The sequence below is a fragment of the Mus pahari genome, chromosome 5 (assembly GCF_900095145.1).
Source record: "Mus pahari chromosome 5, PAHARI_EIJ_v1.1, whole genome shotgun sequence".
Taxonomy (NCBI): domain Eukaryota; kingdom Metazoa; phylum Chordata; class Mammalia; order Rodentia; family Muridae; genus Mus; species Mus pahari.
The window spans coordinates 4,080,596-4,098,399 of NC_034594.1; the positions used below are offsets into that span (position 1 = coordinate 4,080,596).

At 37.8% G+C, this 17,804-nt stretch overlaps 1 protein-coding gene across 27 annotated transcripts in view; it reads right to left on the bottom strand.

Annotated features, from left to right (window-relative positions):
• Positions 1 to 17,804, bottom strand: part of Rims1 (regulating synaptic membrane exocytosis 1) — a 480,520-nt gene that overhangs the window by 222,019 nt on the left and 240,697 nt on the right. For all 27 annotated transcript variants that reach the window (XM_029538285.1, XM_029538283.1, XM_029538282.1 and 24 more), the window contains one exon: positions 3,657 to 3,994. In XM_029538285.1, the coding sequence (XP_029394145.1) occupies positions 3,657 to 3,994 (338 nt within the window). The remainder of the gene's footprint in view (positions 1 to 3,656; positions 3,995 to 17,804) is intronic.

A 17,804-nucleotide genomic window follows, 5' to 3' on the forward strand; every position in this document is an offset into this window, starting at 1 on the left:
AGATCTTCTGGGTATATGCCCAGAAGAGGTATTGCTGGATCCTCCGGTAATACTATGTCCAATTTTCTGAGGAACTGCCAGACTGATTTCCAGAGGACGCCACCACAATTTAATAATTACTAACCACCGTTTTCAAAGATCCTTTGACTGTATTCTTGCAAACATTTCATTGGGTTTCTAGCACTTACTTGCTAGAAGCTTATACTGAATCGGTTTGCTCTTCTGGTGATGCTGTAATTATTGCTTACCATGTTCATAACAGCATTCAAGGAAGGCCATCTCTGAGGGTGCTTTGAGACAGCTGGAGGGTTATGCAATTGGTAGGTTTGATTCCCCATTCTGTTTTCGGGGGTCCAGCTAATGATACCTTTTCTCATCACTACCTTTAATTGTTCTGTTTCCCCCCAGCTCCCGGATTAATGCTCAAGAACAGTCAAGAAATCCTTGTAATTGGAAGCAAATCATCATTCTTTCAGTCTTGCTTCCCCAAGGCTTCCCAGTCCAAGCTCCCACCTACCCCTCCTCTGCCTATGCACATATCGACCACTGCTTGTGATAGTGCCCATCCTGCATTTAAAGTGTGTACTGGCTGGTTTTGTGTCAGCCTGACACAAGCTGGAGTTATCACAGAGAAAGGAGCTTCAGTTGGGGAAATGCCTCCATGAGATCCAGCTGTGGGGCATTTTCTCAATTAGTGATCAAGAGGGGAGGGCCCCTTGTGGGTGGGACCATCTCTGGGCTGGTANTCTTGGATTCTATAAGAAAGCAAGCTGAGCAAGTCAGGGGAAGCAAGCCAGTAAGTAACATCCCTCCATGGCCTCTGCATCAGCTCCTGCTTCCTGACCTGCTTGAGTTCTAGTTATGGCATCCTTTGGTGATGAACAGCAATGCAAAACTATAAGCAGAATAAACCCTTTCCTCCCCAACTGCTTCTTGATCATGTTTGTGCAGGAATAGAAACCCTGACTTAAGATAGCTATACACTGGAACCTTGTTTAAAAAAAAACAAACACTTTTTTTAAAAAAAAATCACAATTTAAAATAATTTTTAATATACAGAAATTGACAAAAATGAAACTGAAGGATAGGCAGTATTAAAAATGCACACATTTCTTGGAAAACCCCCAATTATAGTTTACATAATGTAAGTATGTACATTTTATACATTCTCTTTTAACCAAAGTATGAGTTACTGTTCTAGTTGCTGTGAAAATACACTTGGAAAAGCAACTTCCAGAAGAAGGGATTATCTGGGCTTACAGTTCCTGGTGGTAAGGCAGGCAGGACAGTCACAGAGCATCAGGCAGCAGAGAGAGGTAAGTGCTGGTGTTCCTTTACTGTTACTTTCTCACTGGGTCTGAGACACGGGCCCATGGAATGGGGCTGTCCACATTCAGAGTGGGTCTTCTCTCTTCCATTAAGCATCTAGAGATGCCCTTGAGACATTCCTAAAGGTCTGTCACCTAGATGATTCTAGACCTGTCAAGTTGATAATTCAGATGAGCCATGGTGAGCTGGAGAAATACCTCAGCAGTTGAGAGCATGCACCTCAGCAGTTGAGAGCATGCACCTCAGCAGTTGAGAGCATGCACCTCAGCAGTTGAGAGCATGCACNCTCCTGCTCCCTGACCTGCTTGAGTTCCAGTCCTGACTTCCTTTGGTGATGAACAGCAATGTGGAAGTGTAAGCTGAATAAACCCTTTCCTCCCCAGCTGCTTCTCGGTCATGATGTTTGTGCAGGAGTAGAAACCCTGACTAAGACAAAGTGTCAGCAGGCTTTCATACTCCTTGGCATTTTATGTAGGTTTTTATCATAAGCCAAACTTGGTTCCTTTTATTAAAAGCAACTTTACAGCTCTACCAATTTTGTCATATTTAAAGGTAGCATCTTCTGAAGAGCTCCAAACTGCATGCTTAACATTTTTGTTTCTTAACACTTGGCACTTTGGAATCAAGTGAGCTTCATCCTGTTGCCCCTACAGTTCTTCTGACTTCCTTCAAAATAGTTCTCCTTACATTCATGCTCTCCCCTAAGTTGTCTGATTCCCGTCCAATATCTGGTAATCTTACAACCCATAATTCAAAAGCCTTTTTGTTTGTTTGTTTGTTTCTAGAGCTTCCAAAGTTATGTATGTATTTTTCTTGCATCGATCAATCAATCAGCATCCTGAGTAACTGCCTAGGTGTCTGCCCTGTGATATTGCTTCCCCATAAACAGGAAAAGGTTATGTCCTCATCATCTCTGCACCCCTTGGTTCCTGGCACTGAGTTTAATTATAGTGTTTGCTTAGTGAGTGCTGACTGAATTCACAGCCATATCCAGTTAGGTAGGCACAGCATTGGCCATGCAGGGACCTTGAGGTTTCCTTTAATACTTGGTACACCCCTGCATACTGTGTTATCACTGCCTCTTAGGACTGTCATCTAGATCTGCTTTACTTTGAAGTCATCATGGCTGGGGATCACTCCTTAGCTAGTGGCATAAGTAAGAGTCACACAAACAGAAGCAATCAAGCTTAGTCCAGTTCCTGCCTGTTGAGGTAACCTCCCCCCCCCCACACACACACAGCTGGCTATGAAAGTGTACCCCTATATTTACAGTTGTTAATTGATGTGCTGGCATCTCCGGGTGCTGGCAGAATATATGTATATTTGTTCCTGCCTCTCCTGCGTAATGCATTCTCTGGTTGGCTTTAATAAATATCTGATTGCCAATATTGGAAGCAGGAAGAGAGGGCAGAACTTCTGGTCAGAGATAGGGACTCTGAGAGAAGAATTAAGAAGCAGGAGATTATGCAGCAGAGGCTGAGGCAGGCAGACAATTCAGAGGGAGCACAGAGGTAGACCTAGCCACGTGGTGGGATGTAGGACAGAATTAGTCAAGTTAGAGAAGCCAGGAGAGGGCCTAAGCTTTTAAAACATATTAAGAGTCTCTATGTCTTTATTTAAGCCGCTGGCAGTCGGTGAAAGTCACACTATACCAGTCAGGAGCCTCATGAAAACACATCATATATCAGGTTTTTATTATCTCTGTTTACTTGTGGACAACATCAACTCAAATAAATGAATGGGTGGTTGAAACATTTGATGTACATTATCTGATCATATTATCCTTTGCTTACATCTTTGGTGGCTTTCCATTATGCCTAGGATAAAATCAATGAAAGTTAAGCTCTTTCCTTACTACCTTGTCAGTTACATTTGTATTCTAACCAGTCTTATCCTTTAGAAAGACCTCAAACAGAATGGCTCCATTCAACAGAAGTCTCTGATGTCCCATAATGCATTTCAGTAGGCCAGGTTCTACATCATATTCTTTAAGGGCTCATATTTCACTAAAGTGCTCATTCAATTAGTGTTTCTAGAGACTTTTTTTTTGCAGCTCAGAGTTCGAAGTTTGTAACTCAAATGATTGGCCTAACATTCATCGGCATCTAAGCAAGATGTGGAAGACGTGCTTCCCAACACAGATCTCTTAGGAGCTGACATATTTTAGAGGCTGGCAAACATCTCAGGCCCATTGTTGCCTTGAATATAGGCCCTGGAAAGTATTACCTCCACATATGCCTCCAAATAGACTTTGGGCTCTTGATAACACATGGGGCTGCTTTCCAGCAAGCCCTCAACGTTTGTTTACAGTGTTAGTGAATTATTACCTTTCCCTTGGTGGCTCACTTCTTGACCTGGATGCCTGCTTCTGTTCAGGACCCAAGGGTTGCTGTGAGGGCTCAGCTCCTTTGTTCCTGTCCAATGGTGCACCATGGGAAGCAGTGTCTTGGGAAGAGACAGCTGCTGTACTCAAGGGCGTCTGAGACCTCGATCGCTCTTGGAGCCGAGCTTTCTTTTCTCTTGGCACCTCAGATCCAGCACCTGTAGCTGTGTCACTCAGAGTCCCATCTTGACTGGGCTGCTGAGGACCACTTCCGAAGAACCACGCTCCAGATTTCGTTAGTATCTCTTGTTGCTTTCGACATAAATTGCATACCCACATAACCTATTTGGAGAAGAGAAAGAGCAATATGAACTTTCTCCATCATTAAAAAGTACCTTACTTTTAGTATACTAATATTTATTATATAAGAAGAACATCATCATCTTCATATGTATCTTTGGAAATTTCTTATGAAAACATATTTTACACAATTCAGTCAGCTATAACAGTGCCTGGGCTTAAAGAGTGAGCAAGCAAAGTAGAGTATTTTTCTCACTTATCTTTAATTTAATGATTCCAAGTTTCATTTTACAATATGTCTGTCATTGTTTGTATAATTGACACCGATGTTTCTTTAAACGATCTGTCAGCACAGGTGCTCTAGGTGAGGCGGATAACTGATCAGAAATTACTGTAAAGAGCTCTAGAATCAATATTTCTGTGCATCAACTTTGGTATCTCAAAGGAATGTATTAATGTCCATCTTCTCTGCACCATTTATTATTAAAGTCATTCATGAAAGTTATTCACATAGAAAATGGTCCAGGGGAAAAGAAAAGGCCAACTCACATCGTTCCCGTTTTCCTAGCAACCTTTTTTTTAATGGTGCACATGGTATGATGCATAAAGCAATGCATCTGAGGCTGAATTTATTAATATGTGACAAGCAAAATGTAATATTTCTTAAAACATTTTAGAGCATTTAGTAACCTACATAATGATAAGTGATGAAATATCGCTTAAGGTCAACATTTAATTTTCTACTCTTAATGACATTTAAAATTAATATAGTACAAGGACCAATGCTAGTTGAGAATACTGAAGAATATGAGCAATAAATAGCACTGAGGACAGAGACAGATGGTGGCATAACTGGGAGCCTTCTCTCTGAATATGTGACAGAAAACTAGGGGACAACCAATTGCAAAAGTGTTAGAATACACTGTTATTTCAGTCTTAAATGGAAGGCAAGTGATACTGTGCATGGCACCCTGATTCCTCACCTTTTTAAACACACGAGTAAACTTGATCACATGTGCTGATTCTACAAATGAATTAAGAATAACATGGAAGTAGAGACACCCCCAAACCAGGATGCCCTTGACAATTCCAGACTGCCCTCCTGACTCTCAGGATGGGGGAGGGATGAGCCTACATCCTGTGCCTGACAAGACATCAATTAATACCCAAAATCCTGTGGTGCAGAGCTTCATAAGAAGGTTTTCTCACTTTACATCAACTCTGTAAATTCCAGGTGTGAATATCTTAAACACATAAAACAGCAAGTCATAGTCAATCTTTAAGAATGGGCTTTTTGTTTCTACAAATAAATCCTTTCCTATCCTCCCCTCCACCTCCCCCCTTTGTCTCTCCACATGTCCCCTGCAGGCCTTACTCTCTCCTCTCTTTCTGTCCTTCTCTGTCTCCCACTTCTCCAGTCCCTTACCCTGAATAAACTCCCTTTTATTCCAGGCCCTTCATATCCCTCATTCCTCAGGGAACACCTTGGCAGGGACCTGTAAGGTACTCCCTCCCACTACTTTATACCACAGCGTTTTGTAAAACACAACAACCTTAAATTAAATAAAATGGCACAAAGGAAAGTAGCAATGCTGAGAAAGGATAATTTTCATTAGATAATAGCAGGTAATAATAATTCTGAATAGTTTCTCAAAATGCTATCACAGCTTTGTTTATTCCTTAATTTTAAGCATTAAAAATGGTTAATAAATGGCAACCGACGGATTTCAGGAAGAGTTCAGCTTTTGAATATACTGAAAAATAATATGATTAAGTTTTATAATCCATTTGATTTCATCTCCAATGATAAATAGGTCATAATTGCTGGGAAAGAAATATTCATACTTTAGAGGACAATTTTAAAATATTGTTTAATGTTTAAATGTGATATTTCACATGTATATTTTTTAAATTTAGGGAAAATTATTTCTTATTCCAAATTGCTCTATTGCCTTAATTTGTTCTATATCATAATAACTCAAAATCCTTGTTTAGGAATTTTCTATGTGCTTCTTCAGGAATGTGAAATGAAATTGATTAATATATATATATGTTAAAATACTTGTGTTTTGCAAAATAGTAGATCTCAAGCTCTGTTTTTGGTTATACACATTATGCATATAATATTAGCTAATATAAAAATAAATGTATTATATGTACATATTAGATATATAGATACACTAGGTATATAGATACATAAATATATGATATTAAAACAGAAAAATATCATATACTTCATACAAAAATAACAGACATAAATAAAGTGATCCAGATTACAAGTCACAACACAATTATGTGCACCTAGGATTTTTGTCTGGAGTTACAAATAATCAAAAATGTTATGCAGAGGCACAGAGATATCTTTACCAGATTTCTTCATATAAAAGATCTTAAGACTTATATTAAACCAAAAACTTTAACACACGCACACGCACACTCACACGCACACGCACACGCACACGCACACTCCTTTTAGAAATTGTACTATGCAGCATTCACTGTCTTGGGATATGTCCCAAGCAGACCTAACATAAGCAATACCTGTGTAATAGCTATTGCAGTTCAGATGTTTAAGAACGAAGTACAAAATGGAATAAAACGATCTCTGTGATTCAGCATGGCTTCTGAAACTCCATGATATACATCAGAAAACTGAAAAACTGGAGAAATTATATACTGATCTTTTGTTCTAACGGGGTCTTAAAATTTGCGCTTCCTACTTAAACATTAGGGAAAAATAACAGCTCAGATAAAAACAAAGATGAAATTTGCCTAAGTAACATAAATTCCAACACTTCTTACTGCATAGATATGTCATAGATAAAACCACACGGCCAGTAGGAATATAAAGATGAGCTTATTTAAGAAATTCATTACACTTGCCATGCCATGAAATGTTTGCAGATATGTGATCTATTCCAGGAGAGAGAATATTCCAGTGGCCAAACAAAGAACTCCACTTCAGTTTAGCTAATGAAACAAGTTTACTTGAGGTTATTACAAGAGGCAGGTGAGGGGTCACTTAAAGGAGCATGAGCAACTAATGGGCAACTACAACACTGAAGGAAACAGCTCCCACTCCCAGGAACTGCTAAGGACCTAGAACTCCTTGCAAGTGGGGCAAGGTCTTATGAGCTCAGTCCTACCATCCACAAAATGTCTATCAGTTTTGGGGGAGTGGTAGGACCTTCAGATCCACCCTTTTCCATGACAAAGGGACATGGCCTTGCTCAAGTATCCTTAAAAAAAAATAATAAAATAAAATAAATCCCAGCCGCTGACAATTGCAGAAGGCAAAGGTCACAGCATGCCCGGAGCACTGCCTTCCACAGCCTTCTTACACGTGTCCATAATAGTGTTACCTAGTTAATTCACCACAGTGAGGTCTGAAATATATTAATAGAAACATGTTACTTATAAAAAATATCTAGCTGAATTATTTAGTGTAATCAGAAGTATGTTTGTAGGTGAAAAACACATTAAAATGCATATTCTTGTATTTTTGTGATTTACTATAATATGGTACTTTAAAAAATATCACTCTACCATTTTGAAATCTGAACAAAAGTCGCTGAATTTCCTTTATATTGGGGAATTCTTTATACCTTTCCCCTTCTTTCTGTGAAGGATTTAGTAAAGCAGAAATGGGTGACAAATTATCAATTCGACATTTCACGATGGTGAAAAAAAATAAATAGCATAGCAGGAAATGGTGAGTGATGGAGTATTAATAGACAGAAATGAGTGATATTTTTCGTGTCTTTTGTTTCTCTGGGAATGGGGGAAGTGGTGCTTTCAAAATATGCTGCTGTCTTACTGCTCTATTTTCATAGATTTATTTTCTTCATTTGGAAAGGTTTATACATTAATATGGTTGAATTAATGATAAACATATAATTTATACTGTCACTTTTAACGAAAAGAACACTTTCAATTTTACTTACTTACCCTGGAGTATTTTGGTTTAATCTAATACGTAATTTAAAATACCTGCATTTCTAAAGTAATTTTATATATTATTTTATTGGTAGTGCAACATAAATATGTTCATGTGATTTTAATGATATTACATTTAATGCATATTAAATAGAAAGTAGGCACATAGTTTGACTTCCCACTGAACACCTCACATTTCCTCACCTGAAGCATGACTCTTCAGTAGAAACTATTGATCAAACCTTCCTATACTTACAGATGGTTTTTAAGAACATACTGGAGGATACCAATCAATTTGGTGAAACTCGTTACATGGAAATGTCATCCTGCAGTAAACACTACATAATGATGGTTTTGTTTTAAATTTTTGCAAACTTATTTTCCAAAAGTGGAGTGCAGAATTTCTGATTTTAGAACTTCAGCACTTTAATTATGACCCACTTCGTAGAATCCCATGAATTTTTCTTGTGTAAACCAACACCATGAAATGCCATTTGAATAATAGTAAACAAAGTTGCAGAGCCATGAGCTCCACAAGAAGAGATTCCAGAGAAGGTGCAAGCAGATGTTTAGGAGTTGCTCAGCGAACAGAAAAGGCTGCTGAGCTGAAGGGGCTTTTACCCCACCTAGAGCTTGGGGCTGGAGATAATGGCTCAGGAGTTCAAAGCGCTGACTGCTCTTCCAGAAGATAGGGTTTGGTCCCTAGCATCACAGAGAAGCTCACAACCATCCCCACTCCAGTTTCAGGAGACTCAACACCCTCTACTGGCTTCCAAGGGCACTGTATACACATGGTGTACATGGTCATACATGTAAGCAAAATGCTTACAGGCATAAAATAAAAGTAATTCTTTCAAACAGGATTCAATTTTAGAACACAGAGATTTCTCAGGATTGAATGGGCAACTCTTGTTGCCAGACCAAGGTGAGAGTAAATCAAAGTAGAATAACGTCCAATCTGTTATTCCCTGAGTTTTAAAATTCTTTTGTCCCTTAACTCCCTTTATACATACATGCTCACTTTTAGATTGATTCAACAAAGACAGCTGTTCTTTTCTTTTCTTTTTTACTTTTTTCTTTTTTTTCTTGATTTATCAGCCTTGATTTGGATGTTTGAGAAGAATCAGGTATTTGCACTGATTTTTTTCTGTGATGTTCACTGTGTCCACATGACTGATAAGTAGTCATCCTGGTTATTTTAATAGTTATGCACTTTTAAAGTTGTGGGGACAGCACAAATGTCTTACATGTGGTTCTGCTCATGCTTTAGTAAATATCTAAAATTTACTTTATCATGAGTCTGTGTAGATCATAAAACTTAAGAGGCAATAGTGTCATTATGAATGACAGGAAAAGAAGCAGACCCAGGTGTAGATGCCTAGACCCTCTCCCGATCTTCTCATTAAACTTCCTAGGACAGATGGTATCACTCGTGTTTCAGCTTTCCATTTGTAAAACAGGAATAGTAATAATAAAAATAGAAAACAAAAAAATTCCCACTATACCACAAGAACACTTGCTCAACTATTTCTTTTTTTTATTAGATGTTTTCTTTATTTACATTTCAAATGCTATCCTGAAAGTCCCCTTTACCGTCCCCCCAACCTGCCCCCCAACCCACTCACTCCCACTTCCTGGCCCTGGCATTCCCCTCTACTGGGGCATACGATCTTCATAAGACCAAGGGGCCTCTCTTCCCAATGATGGCTGAGTAGGCCATCCTCTGCTACATATGCAACTAGAGACACAGCTCTGGGGGTACTAGTTAGTTCCTACTGTTGTTCCTCCTATAGGGTTGCAGACCCTTTTAGCTCCTTGGGTACTTTTTCTAGCTCCTTCATTGGGTGCCCTATGTTCCATCCAATAGATGACTGTGAGCATCCACTTTTGTATTTGCCAGCCACTGGCATAGCCTCACAAGAGACAGCTATAGCAGGNTCCTGTCAGCAAAATCTTTCTGACATATGCAATAGTGTCTGGCTCAACTATGATCATAGCAGCTTCACTCATAATAGACAAGAACTGAAAACAATCCAGATGTCCCACAACCGAAGAATGTATAAAGAAAACATGTTACATTTACACAGTGGAATCCTATCCAGCTATTAAAATCAGAGCATCATGAATTTTTCAGGCAAATGGATGGAACTAGAAAATATCCAAGGTGAGGTCGCCCAGACCTAAAAGGACATGCATGGTGTATACTCACTGGTAAGTTGACATCAGCCATAAAGTACAGGATAACCATCTACAATCCAGACACAAAGAAGCTAAGTAACAAGAAGGACCTAAGGGATGATACTTGAATCTCACTGAGAAGGGGAAATGAAATAGATATCAGGGGTGGAGGGAGGGAGGGGACTGGGTGGAAAAGGGTAGTGAAGAAGGGAATGGAGATCAGGTAAAGGAGATGGGGGAGCAGGACAGTGTTGGGAATGAGGAAGGAAATCAGTGGGTGACATCTCTGGTACTACTTGGAGACCTGGGATAAGGGAGGCTCCCTAGAGTCTATGGAAGTGACTTTAGCTGAGACTCCTAGCAGGTGAGCATATGGAGACTGATAAGGCAAGCCCCAAGAAGGAAAGGGTCCCCAAAGCAGGCAAGAGTAAGAGATAGCCACTCTTTCCATTGTTAGTAGTCCCACAAGAATGTCAGTGGATGAAACTAGAAAAAAAAATCATCCTGAGTGAGGTGACCCAGACCCAGAAAGACAAACATGACATGTACCCACTTATAAGTGGACATTACCTGTAGGCAGAAGAGAGTCTCGAGAGCAGGCAAATGAATAAGATACACCCTACTCCCACTGCTAAGAGTCCCAAAGATGGCTGATGATGGGATGGATCCCCAGGTGGGGCAGTCTCTGGATAGTCCATCCTTTAGTCTTAGCTCCAAACTTTGTCTCTGTACCTATATCCTTTCATGGGTATTTTGTTCCTTATTCTAAGGAGGAATGAAGTATCCATACAATGGTCATCCTTCTTGGTTTTCTTGTGTTTTGCAAATTGTATCTTGGGTATTCTAAGTTTCTGGGCTAATATCCACTTATCAGTGAGTGCATATCTAGTGACTTCTTTTGCACATGCCAGAATAATTCTGATGAAGGTACCCTGATATAGCAGCCTCTTGTGAGGCTATGCCAGTGCCTGACAAACACAGAAGTGGATGCACACAGTCAGCTATTGGATGGAACACAGGGCCCCCAATGGAGGAGCTAGAGAAAGTACCCAAGGAACTGAAGGGGGATGCAACCTTGTTGGTGGAACAACAATATGAACTAACCAGTACCCCCTGAGTTTGTGTCTCTAGCTGCATATGTAGCAGAAGATAGCATATTCAGCCATCATTGGGAAGAGAGGCCCCTTGGTCTTGCAAACTTTATATGCCCTATACAGGGGGATGCCAGGGCCAAGAAGTGGGAGTGGGTGGGCAGGGAAGCAGGGTGGGGAGAGGGTATAGGGGACATTTGGGATAGCATTTGAATTGTAAATGAAGAAAATATCTAATAAAATAATTAAAAGGAAAAAAAGAGTCCCAAAGAAATCATCAAGCTAACCAACCACAGCATGGATGTTGAGGACCTAGCACACACCCACGCTGGCTCCCTGATTGCTGCTTCAGTCTCTGTGAGGCCCTATGGGCCCTTCTTAGTTGATTCTGTGGCCTGTGTTCTCCTGGTATCCTCAAAACTTCTGAGTCCTACACATTCCTTCATTCTCCCATCTTCATCAGGGTTCTCAGAGCTTTGTCGAATGTTCAGCTGTGGGTTTCTGTATCTGTTTACATCAGCTGCGAAAGGAAACCTCTCAGAGGAGGATTAGGCTAGGCACCAACCATGCTTGTCTCTTCTGTCCTTTTTAAATAAAATCCTGTTTTAAACATATCCTAAATTCATACCCTTTCCATTTCTTCTTGACTCCTTTGTTTTGCACATTCTGGAACATTTATTACCATCCTCACAGTTACAGTTTTCTTTCCCTAATATTGGTAATCCACTCTTGAAAGCATTTACCCACCCCCTCTATGATGGTTTGTACATTCTTGGCCCAGGGAGTGGCACTATTAGAGGATGTAGCCCTGTTGGAATAGATGTGGCCTTGGAGTAGGTGTATCACTATGGGTACGGGCTTTTAGACCCTCATCCTAGCTGCCTGGAAGTCAGTCTTACAGATGAAGTTCACCTTCAGATGAAGGCGTAGAACCCTCAGCTCCTCCTGCACCATGCCTTCCTGGATGCTGCCATTTTCCCACCTTGATGAAAAGGGACTTAACCTCTGAACCTGTAAGCCAGCCCCAATTAAATGCTATCTTTATAAGACTTGCCTTGGTCATGGTGTCTATTCACGGCAGTAAACCCCTAAGACATTCTCCTTTACTGAACTCTTCTTCAGCGTTGGGATAGTTTAACCAATTTTCTTTATTGCTTTCTAAGATGCAGAGGCAATTTTGTTTTCTGGTCATGTCCTGACATTACATCTTCACATGTCCTTGACTAAAATCTTTATTAACTCATATTAAATGGTGTTACATGGGGATCCATTCTTACTCACTTAATTTTATATCCCAATAGGCTTCATGAGAAATGTAAACTGTCTCCTTCAAAACCAATGCATATTTTAGAGCATTTACACAACAAATGAATATTTGATTAATAAATAATATCCATGCCTCCCATGTAAACATACTATCTGCCTTGTAAAGCATACAAAGTAGAAATTACATAAGATAAAATATAATTAAGCTTTGAATTGTGTTGGCTACTTAAATAGATTACCTTTCAATATAAACCAATGTCTTAAAATCATTACCTCCAGCCTAATCAGCATTTAACATACACAAGCATATCTGCTCTGATTTGAAACATGTGACTATTTGAACGGCAGGCACTTTAGGCTATAGAAAAATTATGCTTTCCCTAAGATAGATTCTTGTCCTACATTATTAGTGCCACCCATACAATGATCCAAGCCATTAATATGAGCTTGCTTATAGCTTCCTGAGTCTTTCTCTATTCATCAAGTTGTCCTAACTATGAGTCCTGAACAATGCTCTCCCACATATCTAACTCCACATGGCTCTACTGACAGTATAGAAAAAAAAAATCATATTTTCTGAGATGACTTCTGAAACCAGTTCCTTAATTGAATGTTTTGCATGTCCTTGTTGATTCAATAAGTCCTGCATACCATTTCTATATCCTACAGACTTTAAAACTGGCTCTCTCCTATAGGGTTGCAGACCCCATTAGCTCCTTGGGTACTTTCTCTGGCTCCTTCATTAGGGGCCCTGTGTTCCATCCAATAGATGACTGTGAGCATCCACTTCTGTATTTGCCAGCCACTGGCATAGCCTCACAAGAGATAGCTATATCCGGGTCCTGTCAGCAAAATCTTTCTAGCATATGCAATAGTATCTGGGTTTGGTGATTGTGAATAGCAAATAGATTGGTCCAGAAAAGAAATACCCCTCACCACATAATAATCAAAACACTATATATGCAGAACAAAGAAAGAATATTGAAATCTGAAAGAGAAAAAGACCAAGTAATGTTTAAAGGCAGACTTAGAATCACATCTGATTACTGAACGATGACTGTAAAAGACCAAAGGGCCTGGACAAATGTGTTGCAGACTCCAAACAATCAGATACCAGCACAGACTACTATGCCAAACATTTCTCAATTACCAGAATGGAGAAAAATAAGATATTCCATAATAAAGTAAAATTAAAATACTGTATATCTAAAAACCCATCCCCACAGAAGGTGCTAGACAGAAAACTCCAGCCCAAGGAGGTTAACTACACTCATGAAAATACAGGAAATAAATAACCTCACACTAACAAAATCAAAAGAGGGGAAACACTCTCACACCACCAGCACCACCACCACGACCACCACCACCCCAAACAACAAGAACAACCTCAACAACAATAATAACAAGAATCAACAACCACTGATCATTAATTACTCTCAATATCAAGAGACTAACAGGATGGATGTAAAACCTGCATCCATCCTTCTCCTGCATGCAAGAAATAAACTTCAACATCAAGGATAGATATAACTTCAGTGGGGGGTCATTTCTATATCTAAAAAGCACACTTCAAACAAAAACTAACCCAAAGAGGGAAGGGCATTTCATACTCATTGTCTTAATTAGGGTTTCTATTGCTGTGAAGAGATGCCACAATCATCACAATTCCTATAAAGGGAGATATTTAATTGTGGCTGGCTTACAGTTCAGAGGTGTAGTCCGTTATCACCATGGGAGGAAATATGGTGGCACACCAACAAACATGGTGCTGGAGGGGAAGCAGTGAGTTCTACATCTGGATGCACAGGTAGCAGGAAGAGAGAGATGTACACTGGGCCTGGCTTGAACATCTGAAATCTCAAAGGCTATTCTGAGTGACATGCTTCCTCCATCAAAGCCACACCTAGTCTAACAAAACCATACCTCCTTATAGACCTACTCCCTAATAGGCCTATGGAAGCCAACTGAACTCATCAACCACACTCATCAAAGGAAAAATCCCAACAGGTGCTAAAGAAGCAACACTATTATAGCTTAAGTCAGATATTGACACCCACACATGGATAGTGGGAGATTTTAATACCCTACTATCACCAATGCACAGGTCATCCAGACAAAAAATTGAATAAAAAAAATAGTGGACATAAAAGAAGTTATAAACCAAAAGTTGATAACATATTTAAAGAACATTTCACCCAAAAACAAAAGGATATACCTTCTTATCACCTTAAGGAACTTACTCTAAAATTGACTGCCTAACTGGTTACAAAGTAAGCTTCAACAGATACAAGAAAATTGAAATAACTCTGTGCATCCTATCATACCACCATCCAGGTTGTAGCTGGATATCAACAATAGCAGAAACAACAGAAAGCTTAAAAACTCATGGAAACAAAACAACACTCTACTGCATGAAAAAAAAAATGAGTCAAGACAGGAATTAAGAAAGAAATTAAATATTTTCTAGAATCCAATGAAAATAAATGCACAAGATACCCAAACTTATGGGACACAATGAAAGCTGTGCTAAGATCATTTATAACAGTAAGTGCCTACATTTTAAAAATTGGAGAGACCTCATACTAGCAACTTAATAGCATACCTGAAAGCTCTAGAATATAAAGAAGTAAACACACCCAAGGGGAGTAATAATAAAAGAAATAATAAAATAGAAATAATAAAACTGTGGACAGAAATCAATAAAATAGAAAGAAATAAAACAATAAAATGAATCAGGGAATGCAAAGAATTGGTTCTTTGAGAAAATCAGCAAGGTACACAATCACTTACCCAACCTAAAATGCACAGAAAGAATATCCAAAATTACAAAATCAGAAAGGAAAGGGGTGTCGCAACAGCAGACACTGAGGAAATCTGCAGAATAATATGGACATATTTTAAATAACTGCACTATACCAAATTGGAATATCTAAAAGAAATATATAATTTATATATACGCAACACTTACCAAAGTTAAATTGAGATCAAATGAAAAATATAAACAAACCTGTAACCCATAGTATGATCATTGAAGTCTGACAACACAACAACAACAACAACAAAGCCCAGGGCCAGACAATTTTAGCACAGAATTCTACCAGATTTTCAAAGAAAAGTTAATAGCAACACTCCTCAAATTATTGCACAAAATAGAAACAGAAGGATAATTTTTCCAATTCATTTTACGAGGCCACAGTTAAACTCTGATAGGAAAACCACATAAAGCCTCAACTAAGAAAGAGAATTAGAGTCCAATTTCCCTTCTGGTCATAGATGAAAAAAATACTCAATAAAATACTTGCAAACTTAATCCAATAACACATAAAAAAGATTATCTACTAGGATGCAGGGACCATTCAATATACAAAAATCAATAAATGTAATATACTATATAAACAATTGTTTTAAAAAGACCCATATAATCATCTCTGGATCTGGAGGGGAGGATAGGTGGAGAAAAACTTGGAGGAGTAAAGGGAGGGAAAATTATAATCAGGATGCATATATAAAAAAATAATCTATTTTGATAAACATGTTCATATGGATTATATACCAATTGGAATGTATTAAAAAGTAGAATTAATAAAAGTATTGGATATATATGGTTTAGTATTACATTCCTAAAACTTGATTTTACTTTTGTCACTTTAAATTAAACTTTATTCCTAATGATGGTAAAGAAAACTTATAATACAATTTATTTAAATTTGTTTCCACTAGAGATATCAGTAAGTAAAGGAAACTACATAACTGGAGGATTTCAAAACACAAGTAAAATATTGCCTATAAGGATATATACAAAACTTTTATTTCAACTAATTCAAATTAATATTTTATAAACAATTTAATGAACTATCATACTTTGCACTACCTATAAGTACTAATTGCTAAAGCTAACTTTCTATATTTCTAGCTTTCTCCTAGCAAGCTCTACTGTCAGATATGCACATACACACTTCAGAGCACATGACCAAAATGCAATATTGTGCATGAGCAGTAGCAACCAGTAACAACCACAACAAAATAGCCCTACTTTTGAAATGAAGCAATCTAATCAAATTCAAATGTGCCAAGGTCAAAAGCTTTGCTAGAGTAATTAAAATGTGTTTTGATATGAGTCAAAATAAATGTAGCATGCTGAAAGTGCTGCCATGCACCTGGAGCGCGTGGTAAGAAAAGGATAGACCTTCCTAGGTTCCCTTAGATGTCCATGCAATATTGATATAATTTAGTTTCAAGTTTTTATTTCTATGAAGCATTGCAAAAAAACATTTACAAACAGCAATAATATGTTACACCCTTATAAAAATTAAAAATAAATAAAAAAGAACAATAAGGATGAGAATGGAAATTGACAAGTAATTAAAAATCGATATAGCTAAGAGAAAAATCAGTGAAGTGAGAATTATCTCTTTGCAGAGATTACTAAAACAGATGAATAATCGTTCTTGGATTATCAAGAAAAAAGGAAATAAAGTTATCAAAAATATGACACTGCTACAAAGCTAAAGATTGTTAAAAGCATAAATCAGGAAAAATTAGAGTAATTATACCAACAGATTCAAGAACATCTATTAAACAGAAATAGCACAAAAATCAAAATCTCTAGTACTGATATGAAAAGAAAAAAAGTAACTGAATAGTCCTATATTGATTAAAAAAGTCGAGCTCATATTTAAAGGCATAGCTTACAATAAACATTCCAGAACTACATTATTTTTTAAACAGGAAATTTCCGTAAAACCTATTTCAGAAGTAAATGTAACTGATAATAGATGTTTTTATCGCAAAAAAATAAAAAAAGGGTATTTTTATATGTCTAATCTCTTTATGTCGATTTAATTCTGGGACTAAAATCATGATATAAGAAAATTATGCACAAGATTAAATTAAAGGCAAATATCCAACAAGTCTTTTTTAAAAGTTAGAGAGTTAGTTCAGCACTATAGGAACACATAAAAAATTCATTATCCCACCATAAAGAGGTGAGATTGATCATAGCATATTATATAATCACACACACACACACACACACACACACACACACACACACACACACACACACCATATGGATTGAGATACAAATAATATCTCAATTTAACAAACCTGTAGGAAAACTGTTTGGACACCTTTTAGGTTGTAAAAACACTCAACACAATAGAAAAATAAACACATTCCAAATACTGCCCAAGTATGACATAAAGTGTTTTCAAAAACTGTTTCTAATAGAATAGTTAATGATGAAACCAATTTTTAAAATCTTAGAAATACTAATAGTTAAAAAATCAATATAATTATAAAATAATGCTAAGAAAAGTACATAAGTATTGATATGGAGTGACCATGTTACTTTAAAGACACAATTCTTTTTTTTTTTTTTT